This window comes from Chlorocebus sabaeus, chromosome 12, assembly GCF_047675955.1.
Source record: "Chlorocebus sabaeus isolate Y175 chromosome 12, mChlSab1.0.hap1, whole genome shotgun sequence".
Classification (NCBI taxonomy): domain Eukaryota; kingdom Metazoa; phylum Chordata; class Mammalia; order Primates; family Cercopithecidae; genus Chlorocebus; species Chlorocebus sabaeus.
Window position 1 is genome coordinate 1545881 of NC_132915.1, and position 17297 is coordinate 1563177.

The following is a 17297-nucleotide window of genomic DNA, read 5'->3' on the forward strand; positions in this document are numbered from 1 at the left end:
ATCAGAGCATCCGATATCACTTCATAACTGTGAACTGTATGGTGTTTGGACTAATTCTGTGCAAAATAATCGAGCTATTAGGCCAATTGGGAGGGTCGCCAAGGGTGACAGTAAAGACTGTAGGACCTGGAGCCACACGGGGTAGGGACGAGCGTGGCTTTGCCTCTTTCTGTTTGAGTGAGACCTCAGGCAAGTCATTTAATCCACTTGTGACTCAGTTTCTTCTTCTGTATGATAGGAGTAATAATAGTACTTAGCTCATATGCCTATGGAGAGGATGGAATTCACTTTAGTGTGGCACATTGCAAGTGATTGTTGTGCTTCTTTGATGGCCCCTTCTTGTCTAGTACGACGTGAACGCATAGCAGACATTCAAAATAGACCTAATAGAATAGCTGGGTCAGTGCGGGCTCAGTTGCAGAGAACAGAATTCACTCCTGGTGGTTTACATGAGTTGGGCTTAATTAGGCAAAATGACTGATAGTATTGATGGGAGGGCTAAAAAAAACCAACTTGAGGTTGAGCTTTCAGGGATGATTCCCAAACCCATTCAGTAGAAGCAAGCCACCAAGACGCAACAGTCTCTTCTGTAATCCAGAAACAGTCACGGCTGCTGCAGGCTCCAGAAATCACATGGCCCAGCTAAACAGAGGCCCTCATGCCTTCTAGACAGATACCCGTGAACTTGCCAAAAAAACTGCAGACACTGACACCACTCCGCTCTCACCTTCTAAATCTGTGACAGATATAACTGAGTGGCTAACTCCAACTCACACGCAAAAGCTCAAGTACAAGAATGTTTGGTGAAGTTGCTGAGCGTCCCAGCCCCTGAGTATCAGGGAGATAAGCCAGAAGGTAGGTGAGACGCAGGCTGAGCCCCAGCCACCACGCCACCACAGCGGTCAGGAAGCAAATGCCTACAGACAGGGAGACCAGAACAGGCCTCTCTTTTCCTGTCCTCATCGTCCAAACACCTGTGGCCATGGATGAATTTCAATGTGGTTCTACATGCTGTGTTCTTTTTTTCTTTTTCTTTCTTTTTGTTTTGAGACAGAGTCTTGCTCTATTGCCCAGGCTGGAGTGTAGTGGTGCAATCTCAGCTCACTGCAACCTCTGTCTCCCAAGTTCAGGCAATTCTCAGGCCTCAGCCTCCCGAGCAGCTGGGACTACAGGCATGTGCCACCACATCCAGCTAATTTTTTTTATTTTTAGTAGAGATGGGGCTTCACCATATTGGCCAGGCTGGTCTCGAACTCCTGACCTCGTGATCCACCTGCCTCGGCCTCCCAAAGTGCTGGGATTATAGGTGTGAGCCATGGTGCCTGGCCAATGCTGTGTTGTTTTAGACTCGTACTGTAGAGAGTACTAGCAGATTCCAGAAGTTTCTAGGGACGAAAAATGGAAAATACTAGCAGAGACAAAGTGGATATTGCTGGACATCTACAAATATTGAAGGAGGGTAGATTTTTTTTGACGATCAAAGAATTCTGAAAAGTCTTTTGTTATTCAACCAATGTCAGTTTTTGTTCAATTAAGACCACTTGTTTAGCAAACTGAAGTTTGCTGTTATTTCCCCCAGTTTGGAGAAATTTAAGAAGTCAGAAGGCAAAGATGACCGTGAGAAATCTGTTCTGAAATTGTCTGGCCAATTCTGCAAATTCATCAAGATAAAGATTGACAAAACTAAGCAAGGGTCCCTTGACTCAACTCCCTGCTAGGGACCCACTTAGGTGCACAAGTGAGTAAAACAGCCAGGGAGTGGTGAAGCGAAATTCCTGGATCTCCTTGAAATGAGAACGCCACACACTGTGGTACTGGAATCCACAGACTGACAGAATATACGCATGTCAGGGCCGGTAGGGTTACGGCAGTGGGAATGTTTAAACAGGTTTTATTTAAAGAGGTTCTGGCCGGGCGCAGTGGCTCATGCCTGTAATCCCAGCACTTTGGGAGGTCGAGGCGGGCGGATCACGAGGTCAGGAGTTCAAGACCAGCCTCCTGACCAACATAGTGAAACCTAGTCTCTACTAAAAATACAAAAATCACCCAGGCGTGGTGGCACACACCTGTAATCCCAGCTACTCAGGAGGCTGAGGCAGGAGAATCGCTTGAAACCGGGAGACGGAGGTAGCAGTGCGCCGAGATGGTACCACTGCACCCCAGCCTGGGCGACAGAGCGAGACTCCATCTCTAAACAAAGAAGTTCTGCCTCCTTTACCTGAATGTTTCATAGGAATGGATATTGTATCTGGTTGGGGAACGCTTTTCCTACCCAGCATTGTAAAACCAGCACATGTTGATAAAGTCTGAGTGGAGGCCACAGTTGAGAAAGTCAGGGTGGATGGAATTCAGGTCAACCTGCAGGGGAGAGGTGGTGGATTTGAACAGGCGTCATGGGAAGTGGTTGCGTCTCTTTCATCTGATTGTATTGTGGGGATGGACTTTGTATCTGCCTGGGGAACGTTCTCCCTGCCTTGTACTGTGACATGGAAGGCAGGCAAATCGACCCCTCGAGCAATGTGAAGGGGACATGCTTGTGGGAACAGTAAGACTGCCTGAACCCACACAGTGAAGAGTAGAAGCTGGAGTGCTGGGAGGGACAGATGGCCTATTTCGAAGTCCTCTCCGGACGACAACTGGAGCTTATGTCGAAAGCCGGTGAGTGCCTCCCACCGACAACTGCTGAGACTTTGGACCAGAGAATTTCGACTTGAGGGGTATTACTGCCTTGCTATGGGACAGTGATTGAAGCTACCTCTATGACAGAAGGACATGAAATGTTCTTGAAACCCGAAAAATACCCACGATGTCTTGGGTGATGTCGGAGAAACACTCTAATGGGAATAGCAGTGCCCGGGAACGTTCCATAATGAAATGGAAAGGGTTTCTACTGGATTCTGCTACCTGGGGAATGAATGCAAGGAGACACCCCAAGCAAGGAGCCTCTTTTCCCCTAAGCCTGACTCTGGAACTAGAGTGAGGAGCTGTGGGAGCAACTGCATCCTACTGACAGCTGGACCATGCCCTATAACCAGCTCTCAACTGACCAGCAAAGCACTGCTTGGTTTGTGGATGGCAGTTCCAGGCAAAGGGACAACATTGTGTCTGGAAGCTGCCACTCTGACCAAGGAAGCCAGGAGCCAATCAGCTCGGAGGCCGACCTGCATGCTGCTTTCCTAGCAGTGACTGGGCAGTGGCGAAGCCTCTGTGTCTGGTCTTCACTGACTCATGAGCAGTGGCCAATGACCTGGCCACAGGGTCAGGCAGAGGGGCCATGGGAACCTGGCCTGTTAAAGGGATGCCCATATGAGGCCCGGCCCTGTGGAAATCTGAAGGGTGCATGAAAGTAACACATCGAATGCCCATCAGAAAATTTCCCTTCCAGGTTGGAAAGGTGCCTGGAATTGGCAGATATCCGTTTGCCATTCTCACTTAGGGTGGCCACCTGGGTCTGTGAAATCAGTGGCTATGGGAACTACAGCAGTGCCGAGGTGGGCTGAGTTTAGACACATTCCTCTTGCACCCTCTCAGGCACAAAATGCCAGTAAGGACTGTTCTGTCTGCCCGCAAGACAGACAGAGACTGCCGATGGCTCCGGGATAGGCTCCCTGGCGGGAAGGCCCTGAACACAGCTGGCAAGTGAGACTGAGGGGGTGGCTGGGGCTACACACAGGTAGTTTTGTAGTACTTATGTCACCTTATTCTATCTGGGTGAAAGGACTGAGGAGGAGGTACTGTTATTGCTGTCTACAATCTACACTAGCACAATGGCTGATCCGAATGTCCTTTGCAAAGGTGGAAAAGGTTGGGTATAAATGGAGAGAGAAGGAATAGTAGCTGGGAGTAAAGAAATGAATCAATGAATTATAGATAGAGGGAAATCCAATATCACACAAACACCTTGAAAGAGGCTCAGAGCAAGGGACTGTACTGTCTCTTAGCTCAGTGATCCCAGATGCCTGAAAGGGTGAAGTCATGTGGGTGCTGAGACCACTCGCTTTCGGAACCTGACAAGACGGACTGGAAACCAGCAGACGTAAGTGGCCTTGCCCTGGCACACACTCATACAATCTGACGGACTGGATTGGGTCCCACTGATATGGCAGTGTCTGAGTTGTTTGTCCTTTCAATTGAAGGGAATCTGTGTTCGAAGACTTGAGGTGGACTTTGCTATGATAAAATATATACATGATCTTCAGCCAGGTTCCCTGGCACACAACTCCTAACATCCTTAGACTCTCCGAAGTGCTGTCTTTTCTATGCTAATGAACGGCCTGATGGCTGGCAGCCCCTAGGTAGCTTCAGGATGGAGCTGGTGAAAGACCAAAGCAGGATTAGAGGGAGGGTAGAGGGGCTGGAGGTTAAGCTGATCACCAATGCCCAGTGGTTTAATCAATCCTGTCTACAGAATGAAGCTTCCATAAAAATCCAAAAGGACAGGGTTTGGAGAGTTTCTGGACAGCTGAACACGCAGGGGTTCCTGGAGGATGGCTGCCCCAGGGGAGAGCATGGCAGCTCCACACCTCTTCCCCATACCTTGTCCTATGCGTCTCTCCATTTGTATCCTAGTAATATGTTTATCAGGAATGGTAAATTTAGGTGTCTTCCTGAGTTCTGTGATCTTCTCTAGTAAAATAATCAAACCCTCGATTTATAGGTGGCTGGTCAGAAAAACAGAGTGGACAAGCAGGGGCTTACGATCCGCCTCAGAAATGAGGGCAGCTTTGTGGGAGTGAGTCCTCGACCTGTGGGATCCGCCGCTGTCTCTAGGTAGATAGTGTTGGAATTGAATTGAGTTAAAGGACGCCCCGCCGTGCTGTAGAATTAGCTGCTTGCTGTTCACAGAAGTCATCTGTGTCAGTTTCTCTGGGGTGAGAGCAAAGGAAAAACGGTTTGTTTTTACCTCAAGGAGGATTAAGGAGCAGCTCTGGGGTTGGAAGAGGACTGAGCTGAGGGTGGGTGGTGGTGCCAGCGGCAGAGGCGGCAGGCGGCCTCTCAGCCCAAAAAGGGGATGGGTGGAGGGAAACCCTTTGCGTCGTCCCTTGTTCCTTCTTTGTGGTTCCTGCTGTGGGCTGGAGAAGCTGGGGTGGTCACAGACTCTGAGGTGGCTTCGGGAAACCCCTGGGAAAGAACTCTTTCTCCTGACCGACGGCCCTGCTTGAGGTCAGAGATCTGTGTGCCCGGTTGAGACACCCTGGAGCTGGGTGGGTTCTTCATTTCAAACCAAACCAGAGCCCCAGAGCACGCCGCACTTTTTACTTGTCCTTGGCAAAAACATCTTATTTCAAACAGCACATGTGTAAGAAGAAAGAAGGCACCAGCCACTCTGGTCACTCTCCCTGAAGCACCCTGGGGCCTTCGGAAGGGACACCAATCCCAACCCCACAGGATGGCAGGGAAAACAAGAGCCAGGACACATCTTTGCCAGCTTTGCCAGCCAGATGCAGTGCCGATGTTGGCGTGGGCTACAGATTTGGGGTTATGTCCCTTTACTAAGGAGCACCCTATAGCATTTCAATAGGTCCTGGGGGCTGCAGGGGCTAGGCTGTGCCCCCATCACCCTGCCCAGTCCCAGTCCTCACCCTCCCCCGCCCCAAATTTACCCTGGTTCATTGTACCTAGGAAGCACCATAAATATTTCTTGAATTTAAGTGCCTCACTCTCCCTGAATAGACGGGAGCCTACTTTGAAATAAAAGTTCAAAAGGAAAAAAAGAAAGCCCCACATCTCCCAAACTTCAAACAGTCAGAGGCGGTTCGCTGGGCTTGAAGTCTGTGGTCAGGGAGGGCGATGGCGAGGAGAGGGCAAGTAACACGGCCCCATGGCGAGGAGATGGCAAGTAACACGGCCCCATGGCGAGGAGAGGGCAAGTAACATGGCCCCAGTGTGTCCTCGAAGAACCCTCCTCCTAATCACCTCCTGTTTCCCCCGTGTCCCACAGTGACGGATTTGACATAAGCAACTGCTCCATGCAGCCAGGCCGGCTGGCTCCTCAGGCTGTGCTGGGGACACGGGCCCGGTTGGTGGGGTTACCTGCCGGACCCGCTGAACTAGGGGCAAGTTGTGACAAAACCAGCCTTATTGTTGGGGAAAATGTGTGAGGTGTTTTTGTTTGTTTGTTTGTTTTTTCTTTTTCTCCCACACAAAGGTGATTTCAACAATTTCATTTGGCTGCAACGTTTTCTTCTCTGAGCAGCCGTGTTGAGGTGGCCCTGGCTGTTTTGTGAGCTCTCTTTAGTATGGGCTGCACACACTGTCGTAATCCATTTTTTCATCAGCTCCAGGCTCACAAAGGGCCCCCTAAGCCCTGGAAACCCCCCTCTGACGCCGATTATGGGTTTCCTGGTGTCAGTCATGGCCAGTTTGTCAGCGTGAGGGAGAGAGAGAGAGAAAGGGGGAAGGGGAGGAAGAGAGGGAGGAGGGGGTTGTGGGGGAGAGGGGAAGGAGGAGAGGGAGGCCGCTGGAGTTCAGCCACCTCTGTGTGTGGTCTCAGGCTAGTCCTTATTTCATGAAATACATGCTTCATTCCTGGCTCAGGGTAAACCTGAGCGTCACTGAATGAGTCCCTTATCCACTTTCCAAAACACTGACGAGGTTTGAAAGGGCTCTGTGGGTAGACTGTGACTATCAGCAAAACCAAACAGGCCAGCTTATTTAGCTAAGCATTTTTCATATTTAAACATCCCAGCCTTCAGCTATTGGTGAACCGCGCAGCCAACAAGGCAAGAAGTCAGGCGAGCGGCGAAGCTGCCCGTGTTCCTGCAGGTGGGCCTGCTGTCCCGGTGCAGGGCCAGCCCAGGCCACAAGTCCTCTCACTGCCTCAGAGCTGGAACTGAGGACCTGGGGGAGCTCCGGGCCAGAGCCCCCTCTGCCGCCCTCACCCAGGGCAGTCTGGGTGGCGGCTGGCTGTGGAATCACTCACAGCCCCTTCATAATGAGATGTGGTTTAAGCTTAACCTAGTGTTTTCCACCCTTTGAAAAATAAAAGTCTAGGCACCCCCTCCTCGTAGAAAAAGAAAGCGCTCTGACGGCAGTGTAATTAAAATGCTAAGCTGGGAAGCTGTGGGCATCCCAAGTCGGGAGCAGGTACAACAAATATTATCCCTGTGGACATGGCCAGGGCTCCCGCTCTGGGTGACTGGCGGCCTGTAAAATCGGCCTGCGACAGACCACAGGCTGGACCCCTCCCTGCCCGGACAGGATGGCACCAGACACCCGCCCACCAGACTTCATACCACCAGCTGGAAGTGGCTTTCTGGTTTATGGAGCAAGACGGAACTGTAAAGTCAGTCGTTCTCATGGGCCAGAGTCAAGTCAGCGCCCCCGCCCCACCCGAGCCAAAGGAGGCTTCTGGAGGCCCCGCCAGGTCCCCCTGAGCCAGCCGGAGCCCAGCCAGGCCTCCGGGCCAGACTCACCGGGTGCCACCGAGGGCCTGAATGGGCTCCCTGTCTGCCAGAACAAACAAGCTCCCTGGGCAGGGAGCCCTGGGCACAGCCTGGAGCAGAGCAGGCCGGAGGTTACGAGTGACGCCAGGAGGACAGGGGACTTCTTCTCTCTGGAGATTCCATTAGGGAAAGCCTGCCAAGAAGTTTGCCAGGAAGTTCAGTCTGCTCCGATATTGTGGGTTCACTGACAAATAGCCCCATTCAAGGAGGACAGGGCCTGAAGGGCTTTGCTAAGGCGACCGCCCCACCCGGCCAGGACCCCCTCCTGCCACCCCAGGCTGCTACCCAGGCTTCCTCTGGGGTGGGCTCCCAGGCTGCTCTGCGCTCCCGGAGCAGTTTCCAGCCCAGCTCCTGTTTGCCCATCTATAAAATACGTGCACTGACATCTCACTGAGGGGTTTAGAAAAGGGCCTGACTTAGATAGTGCCCAGCCTTGGGGACGCCTCAGTGAATGAGGACTGTTGTTACTGCGACTCAAACTTTGGAGCAGTTTGCAGACAACCTCAGGCTGGAGGCCTGGGGAAACCCATAGCCCCGGGGACTGGTGAGGTGGGTGGTGGGGACCACCTGACATTCCCTACCCCTCCTCCACCCCATACAACCTCCTGGTTGGGTCTCCCCAGCTAATTCCACAGAGTTCTCTAAGCCCCCTGCTTCAAGCCTTCTGTGACCCTAACCTGGGCAGCAAGATGCCTCCCGGCTCTCAGACAGACTGAGAGCTGCATCCACGTGGACCCCAGGTTCATCACGATGCCAGAGTCGCGGGATGGCAGGAGCCAGCCAAGGCACACAGGGTCATCCCTCCGGCAGGCCACCCTTCAGGTCAGAAGGGGAGTCTTGTGATTGCGCTGCTGCGTCCAGCCCCCATGGTCCCCCATGGGCTGTCCTCGGAGGCCACTGGAAGCGGACTTCTTGGCCCTGTGGCCCAAGGGGAGCCCATGGGCCTTGGAATCTTAGACAACTGCCGTGTCCTCTAACTTGGAAGCCTGCAGGCAAAGGGAAAAGCAGGGTGCTGCACAGGGCAGGTGTGCTCAGTCAGGAGGTGCTGACCTCACTTCGATTCTGAAGGAAGAACGCAGAAACCACTGGAAGAGTGTGGCTGGAAGGAAGGCAGAGTGAGTGTGAGAGGGAGAGAATCTCAAGCTAGGATTTCTCAGAGAAGCACCTCAGTGTGAACGCTGCTGGGCCATGGCAGGGCTCAGCACAGGCGCTTCCCTCCCCGGGGTGCAGCAGCTGGGGAGGAGGAAAGGCATGACAGGTGTGGCCCGAGACACAGAGCTGGAGCGCGGGGAGTGTGTCACCCGAGCCCGGCGTTTTTCGCTCGTCGATAGAGGCAGAACTAGAGCCTGTGTCTTCAGGCTTTCAGAAGCAGATTCTCCCCACACTCCGGAGGATCCTGTCTGATGCCAAAACCCCACTTGGGAACCCAGCTACCCAAGCACCTTATCTGGCTCCTTCGCATTCAACCCCTGGGCCCTGTTCGCTCCCCATGGGCGTGGCCTCTCTGCCAGCCGGGACATCTCCAGGGGTCTGTGGGCTCAGCCCCTGGCTGTGGACTCCGGAACCAGGGTGACATCAGGGCAGACTTCTGCCAGGGACGGCCAGGCCCCACATTCCGGGGAGAACACTCTTCCACGCCTGAAGATCCTGTGTGAATCAGGCTCCGTGATAAACTGCAAAGCACCCCAGTGACATGCTGTAGACAGAGTATCTGTGTCCCCCAAACTCATATATTGAAGCCCTACCCACCACTGTGATGGTGTTTGGAGGTGAACCTCTGGGAGGGGAATAGCGGGGTGACAGGGTTAATAATGCCCTTGTGTCCAGAGTTGGTTCCTGCCCGTGGATTCCTGGTCCGGCTGCTGGACCTTCTCGGTGAGTGTTACAGCTCTTAAAGATAGCGGGGACCCAAACAATGAGCCGTAGCAACGTTTTTTAGGAAGATCAAAATGACAAAGATTTCACAGCCTGGGTGAGAACCCCAGCAGGTTGCTGAGGCTGGCTGGAGAGTGGCCAGCTTTTATTCCCTTATTGTCCCCGCCCATGTTCCCTTTCTGTCTTATCAGAGTGTCCTTTTTTCAATCCTCCCTGTGATTGGCTACTTTTAGAATTCTGCTGATTGGTGCATTTTACAGAGAGCTGATTGGTGCGTTTTACAATCCCTCATAAGACAGGAAAGTTCTCTAAGTCCCCACTGGACCCAGAAGTCCAGCTGGCCTTACCTGTCACCCTTATGCGAAGAGAGAGGAGAGATTCTCTTTCTCCACCAGCAAAAAGGCATCTGTCTGCAAAACAGGAGAGGATCGTCCCCAGACACCAGGTCTCCTGGTGCCTTAATCTCCGACTTCCCAGGCTCCGAGCAGTGAGAAATACATTTCTGTTTTTCAAGCCACCCGGTCTGTGGTATTTGTTAGTGCAGCCCTAACTGAGATCATTAGTAGAAAACTGGTTGAACAAATTAAATAGAGCCATGCCATGGAATATGATACAGCCACAATCAGGAGTGCACTGGAATGGCCTCGTGCTGGTTTGCAGTGATCTCTAATATGAAGCAGGTGAAATCAGCAAGGGCCAGAGTCGTGGGTATAGAAAAACTTCTTTTATGTAAGTAGGGAGCACATCATCATCTTTGCTGGTTTAGGAGTGAACCTTTTTCTGCCAGTGTACAACAATTAAAAGTTTCCTGTGCGGAGAGGCACCTGGAATTTCACTGCACATTCCCCTGTGCGGTTTAGGGTTTTTTTTTTTTTTAGTTTAAATGAGAAAAACTGCATGTGCTGGTTACCCGAGGCGAAGGACACTTGGAGGGAGTGTTGTTTAAAACAGAGAAGGAGTTGATCAGTAGAAGGGAGACAGGAGACCCTGCCCAAGTTTATCATGTTTGTGACACTAGAGGCAGTTTTAGCTCCAGCTGTTTCCGATTAATATCACCGTCCTCCAGATGAATGGAATGTCAATCACACACCAATTATGAGAATCCCAAGAAGGAAACTCCCTCTTCCATCTGACCATCCACCCACTTGTCCGCCCACCCACCACATGGCTGCAATGTCTCCCAAGGGAAAGAAGAAAAAGGGAGAGAAGAAGAAGGAGGGAAGGAGGGAAGGAAAGAAGGAGGGAAGGAAAGAAGGAGGGAGGAAAGGGGAGGGGAGGGAATTCTGCTGCCAATACTAAAATATACCCTTGGACAAATCAGGCAAACCCGCTCTGCCTTTCTGGTTTCCTCCCCAGGGCCGTAGCTCAGCACTAGTGGAGGGAGATTGAAAAGCAGCAGCAGAACCACATGTTCACATATTAAAAGCCGTGGTTGGTAGTGAAAGAAATCATTTTTCCTGGCACTCAGAACATGTGCAGTAAGGCCCTGTGGAAGCTGCCAGGGCGTTAAGAGGTAAAACAGCCATTGTGAAAGGCACCTCCTAGAAAGAATCCACCAGAAAGTGAGGTTTTCTGTGTCTGCAAACTAGCTCTGACCTCTTCCAGCTCCTCGGCCCTCTGCTTTGAAATCAATGATGAATTCAAGTCAACTCATATCTCCTGGGTGTCTCCTGCAGCCAAGGCTCTGTAGCGAAGGTCAGTAGGAGGTTGCCCCTTACTTCATCAGGTCCAGCTCACTGGGAGCTGATCCTGTCGGCAGTGTGGAAAAGTAACCATCACTCCCGCGTGACTGACTGCACGCAGGCAACGGCCGGTTCTGTTGTCCAGCAGTCTCCAGTTTGGGTCAGGGCACCTGGATCTTATTCCTAGGGTGACAACTAGCTGGCAGCTCATTCAGGTCCTCTTCCTCTTTGGGTCTGTTTCCTCTGCACAGCGTGAGGGGCAACTCACACTGGAAGAGGATTTGAGTGGCCTGAGCAGTGGACCTCTCTCTGGCATACACCCATGGGTGAAAAAAGACATATGACTTTTGGGGATAAAGGAAAACAGCCGTGTCCACCAAATCAAGGTGGGATCAGGAGGTAGAAGTGAATTTTCCTGCCAGATGAAAGAGTAGAAATTGTCTAGGTTGTGAGCGGCTGTGAGGAAAAAGGAAGGTGGGTGGGTACAGGAAATGAGAGGAAGACATTCAGAGGCCCTGGCCTCACTGGTGAAAAGATGGATGAGGAAGTTTGGAGTTTCTGTAGGAGAAGGTATGAGTAAAGAAGATGGACAGGAAAGGATCTTTGACATCTAAAGTTTACCAAACCCCAGGAGTACAGAGGGATCTGAGGTCTGGCAGTGCAGTGGAATGACGCTTTGGGAGCTGCACGCTGTGTTTTGGGGTCTGCAGAGCAGGAAGCCGGTTTTCTCCAGCTGCCTCATGGAGCTGCTGATGCTCTGCCAGCCCCGCAGGGATGCCTTGTGATAAACACCAACCAACAGGCTTCCAGATTTGTGCTCTGCGCCTGGACTCCCCGCACATCAGCCAAGCGAGGTTTCCAGCTGATTTTCTGAGGGGCTGAGAGAGCACCCATACGGTGGGTGACAGAGGGGGCCACGGCACTTCCCAGCAATGTGCCTTCTGCCCTGCGAAGTCCTCGCATTCCCTGCCAGACTTACCGAATACACAGATGGGGGACCACTGGGGCACCTCAGGGGGACGAACAGGGGAAGAGGGGCCAACCAAATCTTCTGAAGCAGGGAAGGTGGTTGACATGGTTTGGAGGTTTGTCCCTCCAAATCTCACGTTGAAATGTGGCCCCCAGTGTTGGAGGTGGGGTGTGGTGGGAGGCGTTTGGGTCATGGGGGCAGATCCCTCATTGAAAGCCTGGGTGCTGTCCTCACTATAAGGAGTGAGCTCTCTGTTAGTTACTGTAAGATCTGATTGCTTTAAAGAGCTTGGCTTCCCTCTCTTGCTCCCTCTCTTACCGTGTGATGAGCCATCTCCCCCTTCACCTCCCGCCACAAGCAAAAGCTTCCTAAGGTCTCACCAGGAGCCAAGCAAATTCGGGTGCCATGCTGTACAACCTACAGAAACAGGAGCCAAATACACCTCGTTTCTTTATAAATTACCCAGTCTCGGGTATTTCTTTATAACAGTGCAAAACAGACTAACCCAGTGGTGTATCCTTGAAGGGGTCAGAGTCTGTTGATGCTGCAAAAATCTTAGCCCACATTTATGTGTGACAAACCACCTCTGTGGCGGGCACTGCTTTAAGCATATCTCAACTTATGACATCCTCATCTTAGCTCTGTAAAGTAGATTTGTGTGATTATTATCTTAATTCCTATTTGATGAATGAGGAAACTGAGGCAAGAATTGATTTAGTGACTTGCTCGAGGTTACACAGATAGTAAGTTTATTAGTATCTATTGTTGCCTAATGAATTACCGGCAGTTTAAAGCAAAGTACATCTAGTGTTCTCCAGATTTTGTGGGTCAGGAATTGCGCACAGCTGAACTGAGTGATCGGGCTCAAGGCTTCTCATGAGGCTGCAGTCCAGGTGTCACCCAGGGCTGGGGTTTCATCTGGTGGCTTGACTGGGGAAGGATCCGGTGCCAAGCCCGGTGGCTCTTGGCAAGTGGCTGTTCTTAAGCACTGTTGGAGCCAGCACCTCAGTTGCTTGCTGATATTGGCCAGAGGCAGCCAGAGTTCCTTGCTTCCTCAGCCTTTCTGTATGGCTGCTTACACATGGTAGCTTGCATGCTCAAAGCCAGCCGGAGAGGGAGCCTGCTGGCAAAGAAGTTACAGACTTATGGAACATCACCACAAAAGGGACATCTCATCATTTTTGCCATATTCTATTGGTTACAAGTGATCTATAATCCTTTGCACACTCAAAAGTGGAGGGACTGAACACAGACAAAACACCAGGAGGCCAAGATGGCTGGAGGCCATCTTTGAGTCTGCCTGCCACAGTAAGTGATGCACTATATTTGAATGCAGGCATCTTGGAACTGAAACTTACATATCTACCCACTGTGCTCTTCCCCGATGATGGTTCTCCATGAGCACCCAGATCCTCAATACCTGACCCTTTACCTATCCCTCTTTCATGTGCCCTTATCCCTAACTGCAGAGACTTTGTGAGAAGTAGCAAAGCTTCTGCTGGCTTCAAGCCCTCAAGCTGCTGGTAAATTGAGGGAAGGCACATTCTCCTATCAAAGGATTTCTAAACTCTCCAGTCCTTATCAGACAGTGTCCCAACAGGAAGCAGAAGGCACACTCAAATTAGCATCACAGAGGAGAGTTTCTCTATAAACGGACTACATATCAAGTGTGGGCAGATGCACTGGGGCCCTGTAGGAACCCCAGGCCACAGCAGCTAAGCTGTGGCTGGCACCAGATCCAGTGGGGTAGGGGAAGGAGAGGTTATAAGAACCGAAACGTGGAAGGAGAAAGTTGTGAGGAGGACGCCCCCTCCAGAGGTGACTTTACAGAGTCGGGGGATGCAGAGCAATGAGAAGTCTCACCTTCCTCTCTCCCCTTGAACTCCTGCTGGGGCTCCCCCTGACCTCTGGCCAAACTCACCCAGAAGCCAGAGGGCCCAGGAGTTGTAGAGTGCAGTCCATGCAGCCATGCAGGCAGGAGGGGGCTGGCAGGTGGAGAGTGGGTTTGGGGGTGATGGAAGCAGCACACAAGGACTCCCTGCATGTGGACGACCCTTTAGCAGGTTCTCCTAGAAGATTTAAATGTTCACCCAGCCTTAACTTCTTGGGAGAACTTTAAAGTATTAACAGCAGGGAAAATTGAGCACCAATTTAAAAAGGTAATTTAGCCATTTCCAAGTGTATTAGTCCATTTTCAAAGTGCTGATAAAGATACACCTAAGACTGGGCAATTTACAAAAGAAAGAGGTTTAGTTGGACTTACAGTTCCACGTGGCTGGGGAAGCCTCACAATCATGGCGGAAGGCAAGGAGGAGCAGGTCATGTCTTACATGGACAACAGCAGGCAAAGAGAGAATGAGGAAGACACAAAAGCGGAACCCCCTGATAAAACCATCAGATTTTGTGAGATGTATTCACTACCACGAGAACAATATAGGGGAAACCTCCCCCATTATTCAATCATCTCCCACTGGATCCCTCCCACAACACGTGGGAATTATGGAAGTACAATTCAAGATGAGGTTGGGTGGGGGCGCAGAGCCAAACCATATCACCAAGTTTAAGTGGAAATGTATGCAATTCCAACATACAATCCAAGCTCTCTGCCTGTCCCTCATTGGTGTGAAAAGCACTCTTTTGGGAAGTCTATTTTCCATGGTACTTCTCTCCTGAAGATAACAATCTTCTCCCCTTTTCAGATGTCCTTCCAGTTTTAGATTCCATTGTGTTCTCTAGTGAGTTTGTAAACATTCTCTTTGAAGAAATGTTTCAGATTGAGGAAGGCTCTTAAAGCAATGATCCTCCCGAGGACAAATGGATTTGCTTCTCAGCATCTTTTTCTGACCTCCCTTTGAAAGGATGGAAGGCTGGGGATATTTGACAGCTAGTGGTCTAAGTGTTACGAGGGATTGAACCATACTTTTTTTCTTCCAGGTATAACTTCTCTCATTGGAATACCTTCTCTGTCTCTCAACTTTGATATTCTTGCACCAGAGCGGAACAAGTACAGCCAACCCCAAAGGTCTGTGTTGGTGGGGATCAGGAAGTGTGGTGGAAGCGCCTGCCTCCCACAGGCTGTGAGGGTGATCCCTGCCTCACACCAAAACTCACACTGTTCCAGGTGTTCAGAAGCCATGCCCATGAGCTGACAGAGATTCTCCTGAGCTGTGAAGACCAACAGAAGGGCAGGAAGGGAGAACAAACATAGGATGTGGCCAGAGACATAGTCAGGTGCTAATACCCAGGGCAGCTGCACCTTTAGAAGGCCCCACCCTCACAGGGGCAGTGGTGGGACCTGGCTGGGCCCTAACTGGGAGCTCATCAGCAGGGGGAATGAGTCACGTGAAAGGCTCCACCCCTGAGCAACAATATTGAAGACAGCGTGTGAAGTGGTTTGGGTGTTTTGTGCCCTCCAAATCTCATGCTGAAATGTGCCCTCTAGGGCTGGAGGTGGGGCCTAGTGGGAGGTGTTTGGATCATGGAGGTGGATCCCTCATGAATGGCTTGGAGCTGTCCTCACTCACCCTGTGACTTCACAAGAGATCTGGTTGTTTAAAAGAGCCTGGCAGCTCTTCTCTCTCTCTCTTGCTCCCTCTCTTGCCATGTGATGCACCAGCTCCCCTTAGCCTTCCACCATGATTGGAAGCTTCCTGAGGCCTCACCAGAAGTAGTTGCCAGTGCTATGCTTCCTATACAGCCTGCAGAACCATGAGCCAAATAAACCTCTTTTCTTTATAAATTACTCAGCCTCAGGTATTCCTTTATGGCAACAAAGAATGGACTAACACACTGTGGTTCTGCCATGAGGATAAACTCTTAAATCAACAAAGTAGAATAGAGTCTGGAAACATACCTGTATGTGTATGTTTAGTTGATTGTGGACAAGGTTGCTAGTTGGCAGGGAAAGAATTGTCTTTCAACAAATGGTGCTGAGACAAGTGGATAGCCACACACAAAAGAACAAACACCATATACAAAAAATTAACTCAAAATGGATTGAAGACCTAAATGTAAGATCTAAAACCATAAAAATCTTAGAGGAAAACCTAGGAGTAAATCTTCATGACCTTGGATTTGGCAATGAAGATACAGTCTGTATCTTAGATATAACAGTAAAAGCATAAGCAACAAAGGAAAACAATAGATAAATTGAAATTAGAACTTTTTTGTGCTTCAAAAGACACCATCAACAAAGTAAAAAAATAACCCAAAGAAAGGGAAAAATATTTGCAAATCATATATCCAATAAGGGACTTGCACTGAGAATATATAAAAAATTGTTGCAACTCCATGATAAAAAGCCAAGTAACCCAATTGAAAAATGAGCACAAAGTCTGAATAGATAATTCTCCAAGGAAGGTATATACAAATGGCACATGAAAAGATGCTTCACATCATTAGTCATCAGAGAAGTGAAATCGAAACCACCTCACACACACTAGGATGGCTAGAATAGAAAAGTCAGACAATAGCAAGTGTTAGCCAGGAGGCGGAATCTTCGGAGCCCTCATACACTTTGCTGATGGGAATGCAAATGGTGAAGCCAGTTTGGAAAACAGGCTGGCAGCTCCTGAAAGGATTAAACAGAGTTGCCATATGACCAGCAATTCTACCATTATGTCTATACTCAAGAGAAATGAAAACAGGTGTTCCATCAAAAATAGCACAAATGTTCAGAGTAGCATTGTCCATAATAGCCAAAAGGTGCACATAACTAAATGTCCATCAGTGGATGAATGGATACACAAATAGGGTATATCCATGCAATGGAACGCTATTCAGCAGTAAAAAGGAATTGTAGAGGACTTGAGAGATTTGGGGGCACATCAAGGAAAAAGAGGTGACCGTGAGGGGTAGTGACACACATAAGCTTCACCTTGCGGTGCTGAGACACCGTTGCATGACTAGGGAACTCCCTTGCTGCATGAGGCTTTCAAGTGGCTTATGGCGGGGGTGTAGGGGGATGCACCTTCCAGAAGGGGAGGAGGCAAGGGAAATGGGAAGGGGGCCAAAAAGGAGGCTTCTGTGCCTAGGAGCAGCTGCTTGGCAGCATGGCGGGGAGTCTCTGGGTCCGAGAGCCTTGGAAGGTAGTAGCACCTTGGGACTGTTCTTACAACCACGAGGCTCAATCTTATCAGTGTCCGGCAGGTAGTGAGTGAGGTCTCCCGGGGAATGCAAAACAGGCAGGCCCTAAGTGGCTAAAAGTCTGCTTGTTTCTGCAATTCTCAAAACAACTGGATATGTACATTTCTCAGTTTGATGCCAGTGGGGTTTTGAGCTTAGAGGTCTCAGCCTTCAGTGAAGAGATGAACAACCTAGGAGCCA

At 50.4% G+C, this 17297-nt stretch overlaps 1 protein-coding gene across 2 annotated transcripts in view; it reads left to right on the top strand.

Annotated features, from left to right (window-relative positions):
• Positions 1–15690, top strand: part of ERCC6L2 (ERCC excision repair 6 like 2) — a 175716-nt gene extending 160026 nt beyond the window's left edge. The window contains exons 20-21 of one of the 2 annotated variants that reach the window (XM_037998708.2): positions 14907–14994; positions 15094–15689. In XM_037998708.2, coding sequence (XP_037854636.2) covers positions 14907–14952 — 46 coding nt within the window. In that variant the 3' untranslated portion in view covers positions 14953–14994; positions 15094–15689. Of the gene's footprint in view, positions 1–14906 lie in introns of both variants that reach the window. The other variant, XM_037998707.2, reaches the window with a different exon arrangement.
• The last annotated feature ends 1607 nt before the right edge of the window (positions 15691–17297 follow it).